The sequence below is a fragment of the Nannobrachium achirus genome (assembly GCF_963921795.1).
Source record: "Nannobrachium achirus genome assembly, chromosome: 6".
NCBI classification, from domain to species: domain Eukaryota; kingdom Metazoa; phylum Chordata; class Actinopteri; order Myctophiformes; family Myctophidae; genus Nannobrachium; species Nannobrachium achirus.
The window spans coordinates 74,287,492-74,309,181 of NC_137815.1; the positions used below are offsets into that span (position 1 = coordinate 74,287,492).

At 43.8% G+C, this 21,690-nt stretch overlaps 1 protein-coding gene across 3 annotated transcripts; it reads left to right on the top strand.

Annotated features, from left to right (window-relative positions):
* The first annotated feature begins 18 nt into the window (after positions 1-18).
* On the top strand, positions 19-21,568 carry dcaf12 (DDB1 and CUL4 associated factor 12). Of its 3 annotated transcripts, XM_080728785.1 has the most exons (10): positions 19-534; positions 8,783-9,073; positions 11,047-11,322; positions 13,319-13,379; positions 13,714-13,874; positions 14,061-14,093; positions 15,658-15,723; positions 15,842-16,019; positions 18,779-18,957; positions 19,552-21,568. In XM_080728785.1, exons 1-10 carry the CDS (start codon positions 463-465, stop codon positions 19,708-19,710), a joined length of 1,476 nt encoding a protein of 491 aa, XP_080584911.1. In that variant the 5' UTR covers positions 19-462; the 3' UTR covers positions 19,711-21,568. The 3 variants fall into 3 exon arrangements, with proteins under 3 accessions (XP_080584911.1, XP_080584910.1, XP_080584912.1); XM_080728784.1 differs by lacking the exon at positions 14,061-14,093 and having other exon boundaries at positions 13,714-13,907; XM_080728786.1 differs by lacking the exon at positions 14,061-14,093 and having other exon boundaries at positions 13,714-13,907; positions 15,842-16,004.
* The last annotated feature ends 122 nt before the right edge of the window (positions 21,569-21,690 follow it).

Genomic DNA, 21,690 nt, shown 5'->3' on the forward strand with positions numbered 1-21,690 from the left:
TCATCAGTGCGTCTGCGCGGCGCGGTCAGCAGCAGAGCGGCGGCCCAGCAATGTTTTTACCTCTGCTGACTTGACTCGAATGGAGGAGAAACAAGAAGAGACGAGAATAAATAGAAAAAAGACCGAGAGAGAGATTATAAAATTATATTTTTTCTTTTTAGTTCAGTTTGTCATTTAGTATAAACTTTGTATTATTATTTTTTTCTTGTTTGGAGAAGCTAACGACGTTAGCCGTTTAAGCTAACCTTTTATATTCGCCCTTTTCCTTCCCGTGTGGCCGGAGGGAGGGAGGGCCAAGCTAAGCTAACCGTTTAGCACCGTTATTATTATTCTATGCTCCTGGTTAGTTAGTTAGTAGTTTAATAGTTGTTGTCACCGTGTTGTCCTCCATGTGGCTGAGCAGACCGGCTGCTGTTGTTGTGTCACCACCGTCACACCTCCACCTCCTCCACCTGCTCCATCATGGCGAGGAAAACAGTTAGCAGGAAAAGGAAGGCAGGAGAGAACACCACCACCAAGGAGCAACAACAACAGGTAGGAGGAGGTTACACCACCATCCATGCAGGGTGCTAAGCTAAGCTAACGTGGGCTAAATGAGCCGAGGAATATGGGATGAGATCGTGTTCAAGTCACATAATAAATAAACGACATCATCAACGTTATTGTGTTGCGGGTCGGGTCGGGTGGAACCGAGCAGAAACAGTCCGTTGTTAGTGGACCGTTGGTCGGGTGGGTGACCCACGGACAGCTGGATCACACTGGTTTTTAGCTTAGCATGGAGGCTAATGTGAAGTAGCAATAATAATCGGAAGCATTACGAAAGTCCGACGTGTTGTTAATAATCACCCCGTTTTCACGTTATTTCGAAATGGATCTGATTCTTAATGAGTAACTTCTTGTTACCAAAAGTACACTTTTAGTCGTCGGTCGATGCGATCGTTTTGGCAGTTAAAAACGTTTTGTATTGGATTAAACCAACGGCGGTTTGACTCACTGATAACTGCCTATATTTTGGTTGAGGCAAAAATAACGTGGACGATTTGAAGTACATAAATGTATCTTCTGGTACAAACTGAAAGGAAGCTATTAAAGTGTAGTGTTTTCCTCTGAATGTGGTTGAACTGAGCAGCATTTTGAGGCCTCGATTCTGACGCCAAACTACGGTGATGACGGCTGACCTGGAAGCAACACGGCGCCTTTTCTAGTGTTTCCACTTTCTAGTCATTTCCTCACTGTTGAATAAATGTTGTACAAAAGCAACATTTGATACATGATTGATTTGATTTTTTTTGTCCTGCTTCTAAGGCAGTGTTTCTCTACCTTTTTTTCTGCATGGGCACACTTTTCATGTCCCAAGAATCCATGGGCACACCAACATAATACGGGGGTGTGTCACAAGCGTAATTTGTATAGTGTTGATGGGTTTAATAAACCCAAGGGCCCCCCTACTGGGGACAGTATTATAAATTCATAGGCTATGATATCGTCGTTGTCGGGTGAAAACCTGTATGTCCAAAACCGTTCGTTTTGCATTTTTCATTTTAAAAATGATTTAAACTAGTGAAAACAGCCGATCTACAAGCACACAACGCCTCGCGTAGATCTGCTGTTTTCACTATTTTTGTGCGACAGCCTTGTACGATGAAGCAGGGCTTTGCTTTGCGAAAGAACGTACACATTTGAAACTCGGAGATACGAGGTTTACACCCGACCACGACGATATGTATTTTGTCATTTCCAATATATCAGGGGTCTCTAATCTCCTAATCTATGGGCCCCCTCACGGCAGCACAGGGCCCTTTTGATCTGAAAACCAATGCAGAATAAGATCTAATTTCGCCCCTGGGGTGTGTATTATAGTCACTGTTGGGAAGAAACCTTGTATCTCCAAGTTTCAGATTTGTACGTTTCTTCGCAAAGCAAAGCCCTGCTTCATCATACAAGGCTGTCGCACAACAGTAGTGAAAACAGCAGATCTACAAGCACACAACGCCTCGCGGTGCAAGGCGTTGTGTGCTTGTAGATCGGCTGTTTTCACTAGTTAAATCATTTTTAAAATGATAAATACAATACTGGCTTCCAAGCAGTTTCAAGGGGCACACATGACCCTTCTCAGGGGCACAGCAAAGGTCCCCAGGCACAGTGGTTGAGAAACACTGATCTAAGGAAGCCCAGCCTATATATGGACTTAAGTTATGAGGTGATGCCCATTGCATTGCCACTACCATTCTATTCAAGATTTGTTTTCTGTTGTTTAACTTATTTCTCTGGTCTAGGACAGCATGATTGATCATCAGTTGTGAATTACCATTACAACAAGTTATGGAGTGGCTGTGGCAGAAGACATAACATTGTTTTTGTGCCTAAACAAGCTCTGCCAGTACCCGTTCTCTCTACCAGTACCCCTTCCTTAAACTAGATCTACCAGTTACCCGTTCCCAGAGACCATATTACACCAGTCCTCCTTCACTGGCTTCCGGTCAAACGCAGAATCCACTTCAAAATTCTACCGGCACAGAACCATCTGGCTCCCCTACCTCATCCACCATCATGTTGGAAGAGGTGGCTCAGGTCTGGTAACACCAAGGTCACCAACCTTCTTGAGGTCCCCAAGTACTGTACGGTACCTGCTACCGTAGAAAGGGCTTTCTCTTTTACTGCCCCGACCCTGTCGATAGTGGAATGCAGAGCCCAATACTATCGGAGAAGCCCCCATCCTCCAATCCTTAAACAATCCAAACTGCTCTCAATCCCCCCCAATGTATGTAAAGCATCTTTGTGGAGATATTATGCATAACATTTCCCTACAACATCTACAGTCTTTCAATTCAATTCAAAGGGCTTTATTGGCATGAGAAAACATACGTTTACATTGCCAAAGCAGGAGTGTACACAATACAATACAATCAGAACAAAATATGTACAAGTGAAAAGAGTGTAACCGTTTTCATGCATCAAGGTTACATGCAGGCAGAGCAGGGATATTGTATATACAATGGTTTTTAATGTGGTTGGGTTCCATTTGACATCCTTCTCGTATCACAGCAGCTCACGAATCTTGCTGCTGTGTTTGCACATTGTTTTACTTCCCCCAGCAAGTATGGGAGTTTTTCATCATTGGTCATGTTTTCAAACTATCCTTGAGTCTCACTCACAGCTGGTGCACAGCACATCAGATTGCCTTTAGGAGTGGAGAAATAGAGATATAACTGCACCTGCAAGAACCCACTGAGTGCAGCATTACAGTATCTCTCTCTTCCCATCCATGTCATTGTCAACGTATAAGAACTCCTGCCGGTTCAGAAATACAGAAAGATAGCTACATTGTGGGATCTGACAAACAATTATAGGCCAAGGATTTGACCTTTGCCTGTTGTTGATAGGAGTGCAGCTGTTACCCAAAAAGCTTTGGCGGTTTCACAAGATGACTGGTGGTGTGGTGATAGACCCATCAGAGTTACGTTTTTCATCATGCATCAAGGGTTTGTGTTTTTATACCCAGAATGCTTTGCGTACTTCATGGTATAATAAAGAACACATCACATTGATTCTAGAATGCTTCCCATGTGACAACACCAGTCACTCACTAGATCATTTCACAGACTGAAAATGATCCAATCAGTAGATAACAATGAAAGAAAGGATGGCCACATGGATTGGTGGAATGACAAAGGGAGACAGTTTTGTGTATACATCGTTTCATGCAGTAAAACACTAATTCATAGTAATTCTTTACATTTTGTGAGTTGGCGTGGATGTGCCGTGCAGCACCGTCTGCAAATCTGACCAGCATTTAAGCAGATGCAGCCATGTTAAAAGCAATTAAAATCACTGTAACATATTTGCAATCTTATAGGTTGGGATGGGTGACGGAGCACCCTGGGGTGCTGCGACGGCAGTCCAGGGGTGCCGCGAGATCTTTTGATAATATTTGGATGCTTGGAAAAAATATTTAGTATCATTTAAAATTTGAAGTACACAGTTATTTTCCGTCAGTTCTAACCAAAATGGCTATTGTCTCAACGTTTTCCTCGCAACATAATCACTAAAATATCATTACTGTCAGGCAGAAACCTCTGTCGCACAAAACTAGTGAAAACAGCAGATCTACAAGCACACAACGCCGCGAGGCGTTGTGTGCTTGTAGATCGGCTGTTTTCACTTGTTTAAATATTTTTTTAAATGACGTTTTGGACATACAAGATTTTCACCCAACATACAACGATATCTGAACTGTCGCTGGAGTATCGGGGACGCCACCGTCGCCCTAACCCCCATGCTCAGTCTCATTCTCCTGGTGTCTTTGGCAGTGTCCTGCTAGTCTCATTCTCCTGGTGTCTTTGGCAGTGTGCTGCTAGTCTCATTATCCTGGTGTCTTTAGCAGTGTCCTGCTAGTCTCATTCTCCTGGTGTCTTTAGCAGTGTCCTGCTAGTCTCATTCTCCTGGTGTCTTTGGCAGTGTCCTGCTAGTCTCATTCTCCTGGTGTCTTTGGCAGTGTCCTGCTAGTCTCATTCTCCTGGTGTCTTTGGCAGTGTCCTGCTAGTCTCATTCTCCTGGTGTCTTTGGCAGTGTCCTGCTAGTCTCATTCTCCTGGTGTCTTTGGCAGTGTCCTGCTAGTCTCATTCTCCTGGTGTCTTTGGCAGTGTCCTGCTAGTCTCATTCTCCTGGTGTCTTTGGCAGTGTCCTGCTAGTCTCATTCTCCTGGTGTCTTTGGCAGTGTGCTGCTAGTCTCATTCTCCTGGTGTCTTTGGCAGTGTCCTGCTAGTCTCATTCTCCTGGTGTCTTTGGCAGTGTCCTGCTAGTCTCATTCTCCTGGTGTCTTTAGCAGTGTCCTGCTAGTCTCATTCTCCTGGTGTCTTTGGCAGTGTCCTGCTAGTCTCATTCTCCTGGTGTCTTTGGCAGTGTGCTGCTAGTCTCATTCTCCTGGTGTCTTTGGCAGTGTCCTGCTAGTCTCATTCTCCTGGTGTCTTTGGCAGTGTGCTGCTAGTCTCATTCTCCTGGTGTCTTTAGCAGTGTCCTGCTAGTCTCATTCTCCTGGTGTCTTTGGCAGTGTGCTGCTAGTCTCATTCTCCTGGTGTCTTTGGCAGTGTGCTGCTAGTCTCATTCTCCTGGTGTCTTTGGCAGTGTGCTGCTAGTCTCATTCTCCTGGTGTCTTTGGCAGTGTGCTGCTAGTCTCATTCTCCTGGTGTCTTTGGCAGTGTGCTGCTAGTCTCATTCTCCTGGTGTCTTTGGCAGTGTCCTGCTAGTCTCATTCTCCTGGCTGCTATTTTATCGCTCACCCTTGGTACAGACATACCGATTCTTGTTGGCAACGTGTGTACTCTTGCTGATGTAGAGCACTACACAAGACATTCTGGTGTAGCACCCGTCTAGAGACTTCTGCTGAGTTGGCTTCAGGATCCAGTATTCACTGCCATATAAGAGAACTGGTAGACCATATCAAGACCATATCAATCTTTTCTTGGAGTCACGATACTCGATACATACCAAAAATGAATAGAAGTTGATGTTTGATAGTGTATCGAAATTGAATGACAAGCCGTATCGTGATCCTTGCGTTATTTCATTATGTTGCAATGGGAAGCCACAAGGTTTTGTTGTTTATCGGTGCATTCTGCTCAGGCTTCTGACAGGATTTTCGAGAAATAACAAGTGCATTCGGGTGACATGCAAGGCAGCCTTTTCACCGATTCAGTGGTGGAGAACACTGAATTTAAATATTTAATATACGTAATTCTACGTAGAACCACGTTACAAAGTGCCAAGCAGAATCTGCAGATCGCATTTACACACAGGTGTGTTGCCTGCGATGAAGACAAGGGTAATTTAACTGAAGGGCTGAGACATGTAGAATTGATTTCCTTCACTAGAAGGTTTGCTCCTCCTCAGAGCGCACGTCTCCGCCAGGTTGGGTTGTCTACCCCAGGCCCAAACTTTGGAAGCCAGTCATAGCCATTTAACTGTTGTTAGGCTATAAAACCCTTTTTAAATTAGTTTATATTAATATGTTAAACCTTTTGTTATTCTAGATTCTCATTTGTTACAATCGTTTTTATTCAAATGCAAGTTATTTATTGAGAAACAGCCCTTTTTTTATAATTAAAATTAAATAAAAATGGAATGTTGAATCGTGAAATTAAAAGTCTAGACTAATCGTGGACACACATTTCATAAAGAGTGACACCTCCCAAGGTATGTCCTTGAGTTATGCCACAATTTGGAACATCAGTGATGGAGAGAAACCCGATGCTGGAATGCCATACCATACCATACCATACCATACCATACCATACCATACCTGTTCCAGTGCAGGTGCTCTAGTCTACACGACACTGGCCAACAAGACCTCAGCAGGAGATCAGGGATACGTCCGGCATGTCACAGCCAACCCTCAGTAGACGATGCCAGCAGTGTTGGCAGCTATCAAGTGCCTTTCTCTGCAACATTTCCGTACAATGATGGTCAGCAAACCATCGCAGGGACATTTCCCCTGTGATGTGTTAAATTAATATCCGATAAGTATTCCAATCACGATGAATGTTTTTGGCGTGATTCTTTTAGCTTCTCCTCTCATTGCATCCCTGGTAACCCTTGGGGAAGCAGAAGCACCCGGTCGTTCTTACCCTTTGATTGACAAGACGCATCCGTTACATTAATTGTGCCGTGAAACCGGTTGTGAGATGATTTCTGCAGTTGGATCTGCACTAGCCTCGCGTAGCCAGGCTTACTCATCTGGTTAACCCTGGTGGTATTAAACTAGCCTCGCGTAGCCAGGCTTACTCATCTGGTTAACCCTGGTGGTATTAAACTAGCCTCGCGTAGCCAGGCTTACTCATCTGGTTAACCCTGGTGGTATTAAACTAGCCTCGCGTAGCCAGGCTTACTCATCTGGTTAACCCTGGTGGTATTAAACTAGCCTCGCGTAGCCAGGCTTACTCATCTGGTTAACCCTGGTGGTATTAAACTAGCCTCGCGTAGCCAGGCTTACTCATCTGGTTAACCCTGGTGGTATTAAACTAGCCTCGCGTAGCCAGGCTTACTCATCTGGTTAACCCTGGTGGTATTAAACTAGCCTCGCGTAGCCAGGCTTACTCATCTGGTTAACCCTGGTGGTATTAAACTAGCCTCGCGTAGCCAGGCTTACTCATCTGGTTAACCCTGGTGGTATTAAACTAGCCTCGCGTAGCCAGGCTTACTCATCTGGTTAACCCTGGTGGTATTAAACTAGCCTCGCGTAGCCAGGCTTACTCATCTGGTTAACCCTGGTGGTATTAAACTAGCCTCGCGTAGCCAGGCTTACTCATCTGGTTAACCCTGGTGGTATTAAACTAGCCTCGCGTAGCCAGGCTTACTCATCTGGTTAACCCTGGTGGTATTAAACTAGCCTCGCGTAGCCAGGCTTACTCATCTGGTTAACCCTGGTGGTATTAAACTAGCCTACGCTTACTCATCTGGTTAACCCTGGTGGTATTAAACTAGCCTACTCATCTGGTTAACCCTGGTGGTATTAAACTAGCCTCGCGTAGCCAGGCTTACTCATCTGGTTAACCCTGGTGGTATTAAACTAGCCTCGCGTAGCCAGGCTTACTCATCTGGTTAACCCTGGTGGTATTAAACTAGCCTCGCGTAGCCAGGCTTACTCATCTGGTTAACCCTGGTGGTATTAAACTAGCCTCGCGTAGCCAGGCTTACTCATCTGGTTAACCCTGGTGGTATTAAACTAGCCTCACGTAGCCAGGCTTACTCATCTGCAAAGAGAAAAGCCTGGTTACGAACATAGGCTGAAACGGCATGAAACGGTGCTACTTCCACCGGGAGAATTTCACCGGAAGACTGCAAGGCATGACGTGACTTCCGTTAACCGCAGCACTTCGCCACTTCGGGTGTCTGTAGGTGCATGCCATTCACATGGCCTATTGTGGCCAGGGTGTCTGTAGGTTCATGCCATTTACATGGCCTATTGTGGCCAGGGTGGATCTGCACTGGTTTCTACGTAAGATTGATGATTGAGGGACATTGTTTTGCGGCTGTCCATTACCCAGTCATGCAGCAACGGAGGCCTCCTTGAGATGAGGTGAATGACTGTGCACTGGGTCTGGGTCTGGTTGTATCGTCCTTTCCCGAGGAAGGGTCTGTGAAGGAAGGTGTGTGTGTGTAAGCTGTGATCCTCCTTTGACCTATTTGCCTCCTAGAATCTGGGTCAGTGAACTAGGAGGACAGGCTCTGGGGGAGGGGCTTGGCTCACACAGCGTGGAAAGGGCTCAGAAAGGTGAGGGTGGGTCGAAAAGATGGAAATGATGTGACTTTACAGATTTGTATTGGGTGTGTTTATTCAAGGTATCATAGATCATAGTGTTTGGATGTGCTATGGGAATGAATTCTCAGTGAGAATTAATCACCACAATTGAGCAACTGCATTATGAGAACCATTGGTTCTTAGTAGGATTGCAACTATCGGAGGGGGGTAATGAAAGAGTTTTTAATCAACAGATTTCTTTGATAACAACTTGAATAGTCTGATTTACTGTTGAAGTTAATCGGATATAGGCCGTGTAGATCCCTAATTGTAGCTTACAGTAATGGCACAAATCTAATGTTTTGCAATTTTGTATCAGATAATGTTTTGATTTATTCCTTTTCTTTTGAAGAGTTCTCATGTTTTGATTTATTCCTTTTCTTTTGAAGAGTTCTCCTGTTCAAGTCCTGCACTTTGCCTGTCCAAAATGATAAAGAAGACCTCGATTTCCCCTCATACTTTTTTTTCTTTCTCTTCTCTCCTCAGTTGGGCTGGTGTCCGGCGCCTCACAAGCGGAGCCGCGTCTCTTCGTCGTCCCTCCATGCCCAGCAGTGGTGGCGCAGCCGGCGCTCCGTGGTTTGTGCCCTCCGCGGCCGCGAGTTCCGGCCTCAGCAGCAGCACGAGTTGTGCCTCCAGCAGAGCCTGCGAGGCTTCGCTGCAGGCCGCCTCCCCGGCATCCTCAAGGAGAGGGAGTTCTCCCTGGGGAGGCTCAACAAGGTGTTCGCCTCACAGTGGCTCAACCACCGCCACGTGGTCTGTGGGACCAAATGCAACACGGTGAGCAGAATGACGTAACCACATACTGTATCAAACCCTCGTTTAGAACCAACAGAACTCAATCTTTTTTTTATACATATTACAGTTTACAGTTTAGGCATTTAGCAGACGCTTTTAATACAAAGTGACTTACAATAAGCAGGTAATACACATCACTATAATAAGCAAGATAATATGTCAGTACATCAACAACAATATAACACATGCATAGGAATATCAATCTAGAAAAAACAATAACATAGGTAGACCACGCGCCTAATCAGTAAAAAACTTCTAAAACCTAAAAAATGCTATCTATGTATGGTCGTTATACTAGCATTAGTTTTTATTGTTTTTTATAGAAAACACTACAAACAATACATAAGACAAACAAACACCAGACTAAAATATATACACGTAATTTGACCCGTCATACAGAAGTTGGACTTAGTGGATCAGTCTCACACAGGGATGGGACGATATGACATTTCATATCACAATTATTGTGACAAAAGAAATCACCATTTACGATATTATCGCGATAATCAAAATCCATTATCCTGGGGCGGAACACTTGCCAAAAAAGACATTTGATAGAGTGAAAAAGACTGTATCAAGTACGTATATTATGAGTTCCTTTTACCAATTATAGAGGGTTTAAGTGGTACCGGATATGCAGCTCGGCAAATAAAAGGTGAATTGATCCCAGTGCATGACGGAGGACGATAAATTAAACCTCCACTATACGATTATCATGAGTGTTTTTTATCACAATAAACGATAATATCACGTATTGTCCCATCCCATGTCACAGAGTCGAGATGACCCGTGATGACCCTAGATTTATTGAAATATTGCTAGGCTGTCCTGATTATTGCAACGCAGCCTCTCCAAATGTATTAATGATACAAACTCATTGAGCCATCTAGTGAAGCATGGCAACATGACAGAAGTCTTCCACTCTGTTAAAATCATTATTTTGGCTATTATTGTACCGAGCATGAGTCAGTTGAACAGAGTACGGCAGGGTAAGGGAACCTCAGAGCAACCAAACAGGGTAAGGGAACCTCAGAGCAACCAAACAGGGTAAGGGAACCTCAGAGCAACCAAACAGGGTAAGGGAACCTCAGAGCAACCAAACAGGGTAAGGGAACCTCAGAGCAACCAAACAGGACATTTAATGCTTCAGGTTCAGTATGAATATGGTCTACTCTGCTGTACCAAGCAACAATGCTTTGCCAGAATGAAACAATCCTTGGGCACAAGATGTTGCATCTGTCACAAGTATCAGAAACTGTTGGATACATTTTATTAATTTTAACCTTGGAGTAATGTAATATGACTCATGTATATCAACTGTGAATTGTGAACATTACATGATAATTGCCACATAGCATAGTATTACATGTGTAGTACACCTGGTCATAGCATAGTATTACATGTGTAGTACATAGTATTACATGTGTAGTACATAGTATTACATGTGTAGTACACCTGGTCTTTGGCATTTTGCTTCCGGCAGAAGAAAAGAGGGAGGGGGGTTACAGTTCAGCAGTACAGGTAAAACTAAACAGCTTTACACCACAGGCAAGACGTACAACTGAATATGCACAATTTTTTCATGTTGGTAGATTTTCTTCTGTAGACGAAAATAGCCGATCTACAGGCTCACGATGCCTCGCCCTGCGAGGCGTTGTGAGCTTGTAGATCTGTATCTGCTATTTTTGGCTTAAGTTCTCAGAACATGTACGTTGGGGTTCAAGTGGTTAATATAAAAAAGGAGAAAAAAGTTTCTATCACACAAAGATTTGGAGGACCCCCCTGTAGTAACTCTGAGGACCCCCTAGGGGTCCCGGACCCCCTGCTGAAAACCCCTGATTTAGCCACCATTTTTTTCCCCCTTAGATCTACAATCTCGCAACACATCACGATGTGACACACTGAACTGGCTGTCATCTATTCTAACCCAATGTCTTCCCTTCCCGTGTCTGCAGCTGTTCTTTGCAGACGTCCTGTCGGGGGACATAACGTGCATCCCCATGCTGAAGGACAGAGAGTCTCGCGGTGGAGCCTCTGGGAACGTGGGCGCCATGGCAGGGGGTCATTTCCTCACCACGGGGGGCACGCGCTCCAGGCTGGACCAGCAGGGATGTGGGATCCACGCCATCGAGCTCAACCCCTCCAGAACACTGCTGGCCACAGGAGGAGACAACCCCAACAGTCTGGCTGTCTACAGGCTGCCTACACTGGACCCTGTGTGTGTTGGAGATGTAAGTTTATATCTACACTGGACCCTGTGTGTGTTGGAGATGTAAGTTTATATCTACACTGTGTGTGTTGGAGATGTAAGTTTATATCTGCACTGTGTGTGTTGGAGATGTAAGTTTATATCTACACTGGACCCTGTGTGTGTCGGAGACGTAAGTTTATATCTACACTGTGTGTGTCGGAGACGTAAGTTTATATCTACACTGTGTGTGTTGGGGATGTAAGTTTATATCTACACTGTGTGTGTTGGAGATGTAAGTTTATATCTACACTGTGTGTGTTGGGGATGTAAGTTTATATCTACACTGTGTGTGTTGGAGATGTAAGTTTATATCTGCACTGTGTGTGTTGGAGATGTAAGTTTATATCTACACTGTGTGTGTTGGAGATGTAAGTTTATATCTACACTGTGTGTGTTGGAGATGTAAGTTTATATCTACACTGTGTGTGTTGGAGATGTAAGTTTATATCTACACTGTGTGTGTTGGAGATGTTAGTTTATATCTACACTGTGTGTGTTGGAGATGTAAGTTTATATCTACACTGTGTGTGTTGGAGATGTAAGTTTATATCTACACTGTGTGTGTTGGAGATGTTAGTTTATATCTACACTGTTTGTGTTGGAGATGTAAGTTTATATCTACACTGTATGTGTTGGAGATGTTAGTTTATATCTACACTGTGTGTGTTGGAGATGTAAGTTTATATCTACACTGTATGTGTTGGAGATGTAAGTTTATATCTACACTGTGTGTGTTGGAGATGTTAGTTTATATCTACACTGTGTGTGTTGGAGATGTAAGTTTATATCTACTCTGTGTGTGTTGGAGATGTAAGTTTATATCTACACTGGACCCTGTATGTGTGTTGGAGATGTAAGTTTAAATCTGCTGAGATGAGATGAGTCCTTTTTCCTGAGGTTTCAATAGCAGCTCATAACTAATCTGTTGTGGTGACTTATCTGAAAGGGCAAGTATACGTTTGCTGCATTTCTCTGCACTCAAAAAGGATTTTGGGTTGAATTGTTTAGTTACCGGCAAATATGTTTTTGTCAGAGGAGATTGCGTTTTGAATCAAGGCAATAATTTAATTTGACTGAACTAGTATCATTCAGAGGGGAAGGTAATTCTGTAGCAAGTGAAGGCAATGCTGAGTGGAGAATAATTGGATTTTGCTGTCCAAGGCTAAACCAGAGACATTGTGATGCTAGGAGCCATGATGAAAAATAATATTCAGAAGTTTTTCTGTGGGATTTAGGTTTATATTTTAGAAAGTGAGTTGACGCAAAACCAGGGAATTGTGAGTGTAACCGTAGAGTGAACGTATAGTAATAATGTCACACGTGTGTCTGGAAAATATGAAATATAACTTGACACCAAGCAGTAATGATTGCATCGTCATGGATACTAAACTGCAGTTAATCTGTGGGTCCGTGTGGGAGAGTTAAAGCGTGATAGTTGAGGGAAGGAAATTATTGACAATATTTGTAACTACATATTTGTAGATTTCAGGTGTGAGGTGGTCGTTTGAGTTTATCGGTTTAAATGCAGAATTAGTTAATTTTAACTCCAGTAGTTGTTGCTGACTCCTACTATGACTTCCGGTCAGCTGATCTCGGACTGAAGGCTAAAAGAGACTGGCTGCAAATATTGTGTCTGTCAAAATTGCTTAAATTACTCAAGCATAATATGCATTTTTTTCTCGATCAAATTGTCCAAAATATTCTGTAAAATAAGTTAACACAAACACCTTGTTATTTGCTCCCAAAGGTCCATTCTTGAAAATAAATACAAATAATTCACAGCAGGAAACCCCCTAATAATGGCTGTCATAATGAGTGTTCTGGCAGTACTTAAAGCAACTAGACATGAATATGTAAAGTGAATATCTGAAGCCCACAGACTTCCATACGTAAATCTTCTCTATCCACTCATGTTTCTGTGTTTGTTTTGACCAGATTGTATTCCTGTTTCACACCTGGCTTGTCTCTTCTTTCAGGAAGGCCACAACGACTGGATCTTCTCCATCGCATGGATCAGCGACAGCATGGCCGTGTCAGGTAATGAACCCATTTAGAACGGGTACACATTTTATGTATCATTATTTTATGCTTTAACTATTGAAAAATAGCAGATATACAAGCTCGCAGCCCTTCTCCCCTCTGCACCAAACCTTTTTTGCAGAAAATAGCCGATCTACAAGCTCAAGCTTGTGAGCTTGTAGATCTGCTATTTTTGGCTAAAGTTCTCCGAATCTGGTTAAGAATCTGGCTAAAAAGGAAATTGTATTATTTTCTTTCTATCACACAAAGATTTGGAGGACCCCCTGTTGTAACTCTGAGGACCCCCTGTTGAAGACCCCTAGATAATAACCTGGTGTCTTGTGTGATCCAGGGTCCAGGGACGGCTCCATGGGTCTGTGGGAGGTGACAGAGGAGGTTCTGAGCAAGGCTGAGCAGAGTCAGAGTGAGGAGGGAGTTCCCTGCTACTCCCACATCTCCCATCGGGCCCTCAAGGACATCCCCAAGGAGTACACCAACCCTTATAACTGTAAGGTCCGAGCTCTGGCCTTCAACAACAACCATAAGGTGAGTACACCAACCCTTACAACTGTAAGGTCCGAGCTCTGGCCTTCAACAACAACCATAAGGTGAGTACACCAACCCTTACAACTGTAAGGTCCGAGCTCTGGCCTTCAACAACAACCATAAGGTGAGTACACCAACCCTTACAACTGTAAGGTCCGTGCTCTGGCCTTCAACAACAACCATAAGGTGAGGCTTCATCACGCCTGATTTCTGCTTGGTTGCACATTAGTGTCGCGCAACGAAAATGGCAGATCTGCAAGCTCACAATGCGCTGCAGTGTGACTTTGTAAGCTTTTAGCTGAGGCGTCAACTTCTAGCTGCTGTTTCCTGTCAAATGACAGACTACTGCAGGGGGTCCCAAACTTTTTTGTCTCAGGGCACCCCATAAATATTTTTTTAATCCGAGGCACCCCTACATTATAATTTTCACTCCCAGCACCTTATATTTATAGCATATCGTCGTTGTCGGGTAGAAACCTAGTATGCCCAAAACCTAAACTAGTGAAAACAGCATCGCGAGGCGTTGTGTGCTTGTAGATAGGCTGTTTTCACTAGTTTTGTGCGACAGTCTTGTATGATGAAGCAGGGCTTTGCTTTACCAAAAGACGTACACATTTGAAACTTGGAGATACAAGGTTTCTGCCCGACAGTGACGATATTTGAGTGATTTTGTTGCGAGGAAAACGTTGAGATAATAGCCATAGAACTGACTGAAAATAACTTTGTACTATGATACTAAATATTTTTTCAATTGTCCAAATAAATTCCAAATATTCGTTCTATCAACTTATGTCGCGGCACCCCTGGACTGCTGTCACGGCACCCCAGGGTGCCCCGCCACTAGGGTTGGAGGCGGAAACCGCCGTACCGCCGTACCGCGGTATACCGAGGTCTACCGCGGTGTCATTGTGCTTACCGCGGTAAAAAGACAAAAAAAGGTCTATTTTTTATTGGAAAACAAGCGAGTTTTAAAACGGGGGAGAAATGAGGACCGCATGCGATCCATGCCGCTCTGCTCTGGGCCGTGTACCAATAGAGTACGGAGCACAACTCTATGACGGAGCAGCATAAACTTTCTCTGTAATCCACTCGACACAAGTCTTTTAACTAAAACCTGTATATAGCAGCACTCAATCACTGCGATTTGAGAGTTGAGACGTGACGTGAGTTTACAGAATCACTGTACACAATCTGACTACCCTTCCTCTTCTGGTTTGTTCACACAGCTGTTTGTGTCTGAAAAGCCCAAGTAGCTAGCCTACGTTACTATGGTAACCCGACAGTGCAGATCTAAAAGCTCAGAACGCGTCGCGGATGCGATGTGTTGTGAGCTTGTAGATCTGCTCCTTTGAAAGCCAGACCCGCTGTGCTGTACGGAGAAGTATAACTCGGGCAGTCAGGCTGTGTCGCCTCTCCACTGTGGAGAGGCGACTTTGGGGAAGATGATTGCAATAGTTTGGCTTATCGCCGAACCTTAATTAATAGATACGGGGGTGCGGTCGCAGTACCGGCGGTAAATGGGAAGACGGTAATCGCGGTAACAAAATGTCCATACCGCCCCAGGCCTACCCGTCACCCACTTTGAAAACTCCTGGACTAGCAGCATGCATAGCAAGTGGTGGACAGATTTGTGGACAGACTGACATACAGTACATTCATAATACGTTTCTGAAAATGGCTCAACTATTAATGTCCTCAGTCAACAACTAGTGGAATTAATGGAAGCTTCCCATATTTTGTGCCTTCTCAGGAGCTTGGTGCTGTCTCTTTGGATGGCTATTTCCATCTCTGGAAGGCTGAGCTGAACCTGTGCAAGGTATGTCAGCAGCACAGCAATTCAACAGTCAACCTCCCTGTGTGTCCAGATTATGCAAGTAAAAGTGTCATCTCATTATTCATATGCACTAATCTACAATTCTTTGTTTTGTCCATAGTTGCTGTCCACCAAGCTGCCTCACTGTAAAGAAAACGTGTGTCTGGCTTATGGACAGGACTGGTCGGTTTACGCGGTGGGATCTCAAGCCCACGTCTCCTTCCTCGATCCACGGCAGCCCACACAAAACATCAAGTCGGTCAACTCCAGAGAGAGGGGGAGCGGTGAGTATTCTACAGGTATTCAGTCGTTCACATGATACTATACTAACCCTAACCCTAACCCCTAACCCTAACCCTAACCCAACACATGATACTATACTAACCCTAACCCTAACCCAACTCCAGAGAGAGGGGGAGCGGTGAGTATTCTACAGGTATTCAGTCGTTCACATGATACTATACTAACCCTAACCCCTAACCCTAACCCTAACCCTAACCCCTAACCCCTAACCCTAACCCAACTCCAGAGAGAGGGGGAGCGGTGAGTATTCTACAGGTATTCAGTCGTTCACATGATACTATACTTTAAATACTGGTTTAGATGGATAGACCTTCATTCCTGTTGTTTGATTGGTTTAGATGGATATACCTTCATTCCTGTTGTTTGATTGGTTTAGATGGATAGACCTCATTCCTGTTGTTTGATTGGTTTAGATGGATAGACCTCATTCCTGTTGTTTGATTGGTTTAGATGGATAGACCTCAATCCTGTTCTTTGATTGGTTTAGATGGATAGACCTCATTCCTGTTCTTTGATTGGTTTAGATGGATAGACCTCAATCCTGTTGTTTGATTTAAAACAGTAGAGAGAAAGTCATGTTTTCTCAAAATGTAGCCTGAACTGCTGGCTACGAGACTGGGCATGCAGCGTGTGTGTGTGTGTGTGTGTGTGCATCATGCAGTGTGTGTGTGTGCACATCATGCAGCGTGTGTGTGTGCACATCATGCAGTGTGTGTGTGTGCACATCATGCAGTGTGTGTGTGTGTGTGTGTGTGTGTGTGCACAGACTGGGCATGCAGCGGAGCACCCGGGGCACCCCATAAATATTTGTTTTAATCCGATGCAGGTCTACAAGTCCCACATGAGCTTGTTGACAAAACAATTCATATCCTGGAGATCCCTGTCCCTTTTGAAAATGGTGGACAGTGACAACTGACAAAATATACTGTTGCATGTTTTTTTGCTTGTTTCTTTTCTTCTCTTTTAAATGCATTTAACATGAAGTCACCAGTTAGCTGACAGGCTGATCCAGACTTGTACCTGTCTTGTTAATTGTGTTGGCCCCCCAAAACATGACAGTTCTTAGATTAAAACAGCTTTCCCTCATCTCACACAAATGGGAAATGAGTACTAAGATGGGTTCAGAGCACATAGTCTACACCAAGGAAGCTCCAGATAAGATGGGTTCAGAGCACATAGTCTACACCAAGGAAGCTCCAGATAAGATGGGTTCAGAGCACATAGTCTACACCAAGGAAGCTCCAGATAAGATGGGTTCAGAGCACATAGTCTACACCAAGGAAGCTCCAGATAAGATGGGTTCAGAGCACATAGTCTACACCAAGGAAGCTCCAGATAAAGATGGGTTCAGAGCACATAGTCTACACCAAGGAAGCTCCAGATAAGATGGGTTCAGAGCACATAGTCTACACCAAGGAAGCTCCAGATAAGATGGGTTCAGAGCACATAGTCTACACCAAGGAAGCTCCAGATAAGATGGGTTCAGAGCACATAGTCTACACCAAGGAAGCTCCAGACAAAGATGGGTTCAGAGCACATAGTCTACACCAAGGAAGCTCCAGATAAGATGGGTTCAGAGCACATAGTCTACACCAAGGAAGCTCCAGATAAGATGGGTTCAGAGCACATAGTCTACACCAAGGAAGCTCCAGATAAGATGGGTTCAGAGCACATAGTCTACACCAAGGAAGCTCCAGATAAGATGGGTTCAGAGCACATAGTCTACACCAAGGAAGCTCCAGATAAGGAAAGGACGCTGATGCATTTTTTGGCACGCCGGCTATGCGCCATGACACTCTCGGTGGCAAAACTCGCACCGGAAGTTCGGTGAATAACATTGGAGTCTATGAGAGCCGGCTGGGACAGCTCATCCCAGCTCGTTTTCTGCTGTGTTTCTTTTCGGTGTGTACACTGTATAATCTTGTGATATCTCTGAGACAGAAACTATACTTGCCGCTGTTTAGCTGCCTCAATAACATTATGTACCGTGCACATTGACGATTGTAAAAATACCTGTGATGTGTCTTCTTTTAATATTCCTGGAGTGATTATATAACAACGGTTGCAATCTTCCAGAATAATTTATTTGTTCATGAGCTGGCCCAGCCGGCTCTCATAGACTCCAATGTTATTCATCCAACTTCCAGTGTGAGTTTTGCCACCCAAAGTGTCTCCTCCTTCTCCTAGGTCTACACTACAGGTTTTTAAGTAAATACAGCACTTGTTCTTGTGGAGGTCTAAGCTTGTAGTTGAGTTCAAATAAGCTGTTGTCAAGTAAACTTTAGCTTCAATTTGTGCTGAAGTCTGGCATGGCCAGTCCTTATTTGGGTGTGTCTGCTCACCCGCCACAGACACCGCCTGCCACAACTTGAACTTTATAGTGGACTAGTAGGGTACCCAGACGTGCTGTGATGTCAGTACTTATTGTCAAGAGTACTTGGAGGCCAGACCATTGCGTCGGTTTAGCACGTGACTATGACATGGGGTTCTTATAGCATTACAACATGCTAACATCATCTCAGTTAAGAGTTAAACGGCGATATGCTGGGATCTATTCATTCACATGGGACTACACCTAGTGTCCACGAGTAAGCAATAACAATTTGCAACTGTGGTGCTCTGTGGAGAAGGCAAAGAAAGATTTTCTATTGGGTTGACTTTTAACAATTTGCTGGCCGACAATTTCATCTTGGCAAATGTTTAAAATGTTGTGCCACAGTCTATATTACCTTTACCTCTGTTGTTGTGTTCCCAGGGATCCGCTCTGTCAGCTTCTATGAACACATCGTGACGGTAGGGACCGGCCAAGGCTCCCTGCTCTTCTATGACATCCGAGCCCACAGATTCCTGGAGAACCCGCTAAGTCCCTCCGGCGGGTACAGGCAGCGTCCAGGAGAGGGCATCCTCAAGCTCACTACAGGCAAGGGCTGGCTGGTATGTAGAACTTCTTCCTTGGTATCACTTGGAAACAATTAATGAGAAAACCGCACTGGGCGTACAAATGACTCGCAAGCAGTGTTGATTATGTCGACTAAAACTCTGACAAAAAATGTTTGTCGACTAGGTTTTTTTCTACTTTTCGACTAAATATATTGACAATTTTGTCAACAAATTAAAAACTAGACTAAAACCTTAGGAAGGGACTGGTGGAGAAGAGAGTCATTTTATGTTTGGTTGCTCTCGTTGTGAGCTTGTAGAGCGGCTATTTTCAGCACGCAACCAGTCATTACGATGCCATCAAGGCCTGCCACAATACATGTTATGATATTTAGTCGACTAAAATTAGACTAAAACTAAAACTGTTCAGGTGACTAAATTATGACTAAAACTAAAATACAATTTATTCAAAAGACTATGACAAAATGTGCTGTCAAAAATAACATTGCTCGCAAGAATTATAAAACTCAAGAGTCATTAATTATCTGTGTTGCTTTCATTACAATGTGTGTGATTCACCAAAGCCTGATCTAATCTTTTACCCTGGTGTTTTTCTTTCTCTCTTTCCTCCCATCCTCCCCTGCCCTTCAGAATCATGATGAGACGTGGAGGAGTTACTTCTCAGACATCCACTCCTTCCCCAACGCGGTGTACACTCACTGTTACGATGACTCCGGTACCAAGCTGTTTGTAGCGGGCGGGCCGCTCTGCTCCGGTCTGCATGGAAACTACGCCGGACTCTGGAGCTAGCCTCGTCTCTAACAGCTTCCTTTTCCTCACTCGGCTTCGACTTCATCGTTTGTGTATTTTTGACTGTCGTTTCGTCTCTCCGGCGTCAATTCCCCAGTCGTGGACTCGGGAGCATGATGTTGCACCCGCCCCCCCCCCACCTGATCACAGATATCAGCATTGTTTCTCTTGTTCCTTGTACACATCAAGTCCTTTGTTTCTCTCACCGCCGCTGTTCATTTCCTCTGTACAGTTGTATAGATAATTAACCAGTGCAGCTAAGAAGCTGCACAATCTGCCACTGATAAACTACAAAGACAGTTTCTAAAACACAGAAAAATAAAGTTAATACTTTTTTTGTGGGGGTTCAACAATTATGCTGAGCTTGCAGGGGCTGAACTATGGTTGTTGTTTTTCCTTTGTATGTGAGGGTTTTCCTGCAGATTTCATCCACGATGACTGATATGGTGTCTTTGTTATAAACGTGTGTAAACCTCTCCCGACAGTCCCCCCTTTAATTTCTCTCACCGTTATGGACGGCAATACGAGAAAGGGAAAACGAAAGGAGCTTTGAACAGACAGTTGATTTGTTTGAAGGACTCAATGGGACTACAGTCAGACACATAATGTTAATATGGTTTAGGGTTAGGGACCCCCTAGGGGTCCCTAACCCTGTCTCTGACTCAATGGGACTACAGTCAGACACGCCCTAACCCTAACCCACACATCATTGGCTGTGCTGGTCATTAAGGACTACAGTCAGACACCATCATTGGCTGTGCTGGTCATGAAGGGCGACTGCAGAGAACTTCTCTCCAATCAGAAGCGAGGCGAGGAGGAAGGCCTACCCAATCAAATGGCGACGTGTGTTCTTTTTTTTCTCTCACTGAAACCATGTAAAAGAGGAACTACTTTAGGTTTGCTGAATGCAATGTAGGACAGGTATTCTGCTGCAAATAATCCAGACAAATGTATATTTTATTTTCTTGATTCTGATTGTGTGATTTGATAACTTACCCACGTTGGATATTATTCATATTAGATTTATTATTTATTTTCCCCCCTTATTGTGGCCCTCAGCTTCACTAATGGATGCGTTGCCTCCTTGTCCTTTGATGTCCTTGACTCTTGACTCATCGGATTAGTTTCTGTTCCAAGCTCAGGTCTTGGGCTGAAGTCCTGACATTTGTGATTGTTAAACGTTGCCAGAGAAGTTCAGTTTTTATGTAAAATATATCAAGGATAAGAAATAACTTTGTGGCCTTTGGGTAATGGGTTGAATACCCAAAGTCTTCAATTCCTTGCCCCCTTCTACACAATTAAATCTGAGTCACCTTGCCTGCGAAATCTTCTGCGATTCTCAGTCAAGACACAAGGGAAGCGAACACAAGCTTTTTGGGACATTGCAAGTACTGGTTGTTTTTAAGGATTTCCTCCATTTGTATCCAGGGTTGCGTGGTAGAGCCGGTGTTCTGGGGGTTGGCAGAGGTGATAAATAAACCTCTTTGCTTTGCCTTCCTCGAGTCTTTCTGTGAAAGGCTGCCACAGGCTAACATAGTTTTGCTTTTCTACATTTTTATCCACTGTTTTAACGACAATGCTAGATTGAAAAGAAAAGCCCATTAACAACCACCAATTTCAACAAATTCCCATCAACATTAGGGTGTATTTTATATATAAATGTGTATGTATATGTATGTGTAATAATGCATAGGGACAGATGCATACATTTTTATGTATATGTTTGAGGAAGTGTGTGGACTGACCTTGTGTTGGGTAGTGCCCTCTTTTTTATACACGCCTCACCAATGTTTTTACAAAATTACTGAGTATGAGGATCTTGTATAACATCTGAAAACCAACCTATTAAAAATCCTAAAAGAAGAAAAAAAAGAGGAAGTGTTAATAATGAAAAAATAAAGTATATTGATGTAACATTTCTCCATTGTGTTTGTACACATCATTAGTCCCCACTTGAAAGATAGTTAGCCTAAACTGATG

Bases quoted from the DNA above. Each gene is read 5' to 3' on its own strand.
- dcaf12 (XM_080728784.1), top strand. From the start codon at position 463: ATGGCGAGGAAAACAGTTAGCAGGAAAAGGAAGGCAGGAGAGAACACC. The intron at 13,908-15,657 runs GTGAGTACACCA...GTGCCTTCTCAG, and splicing joins CCTTCAACAACAACCATAAG to GAGCTTGGTGCTGTCTCTTT. The intron at 15,724-15,841 runs GTATGTCAGCAG...TTTTGTCCATAG, and splicing joins CTGAGCTGAACCTGTGCAAG to TTGCTGTCCACCAAGCTGCC.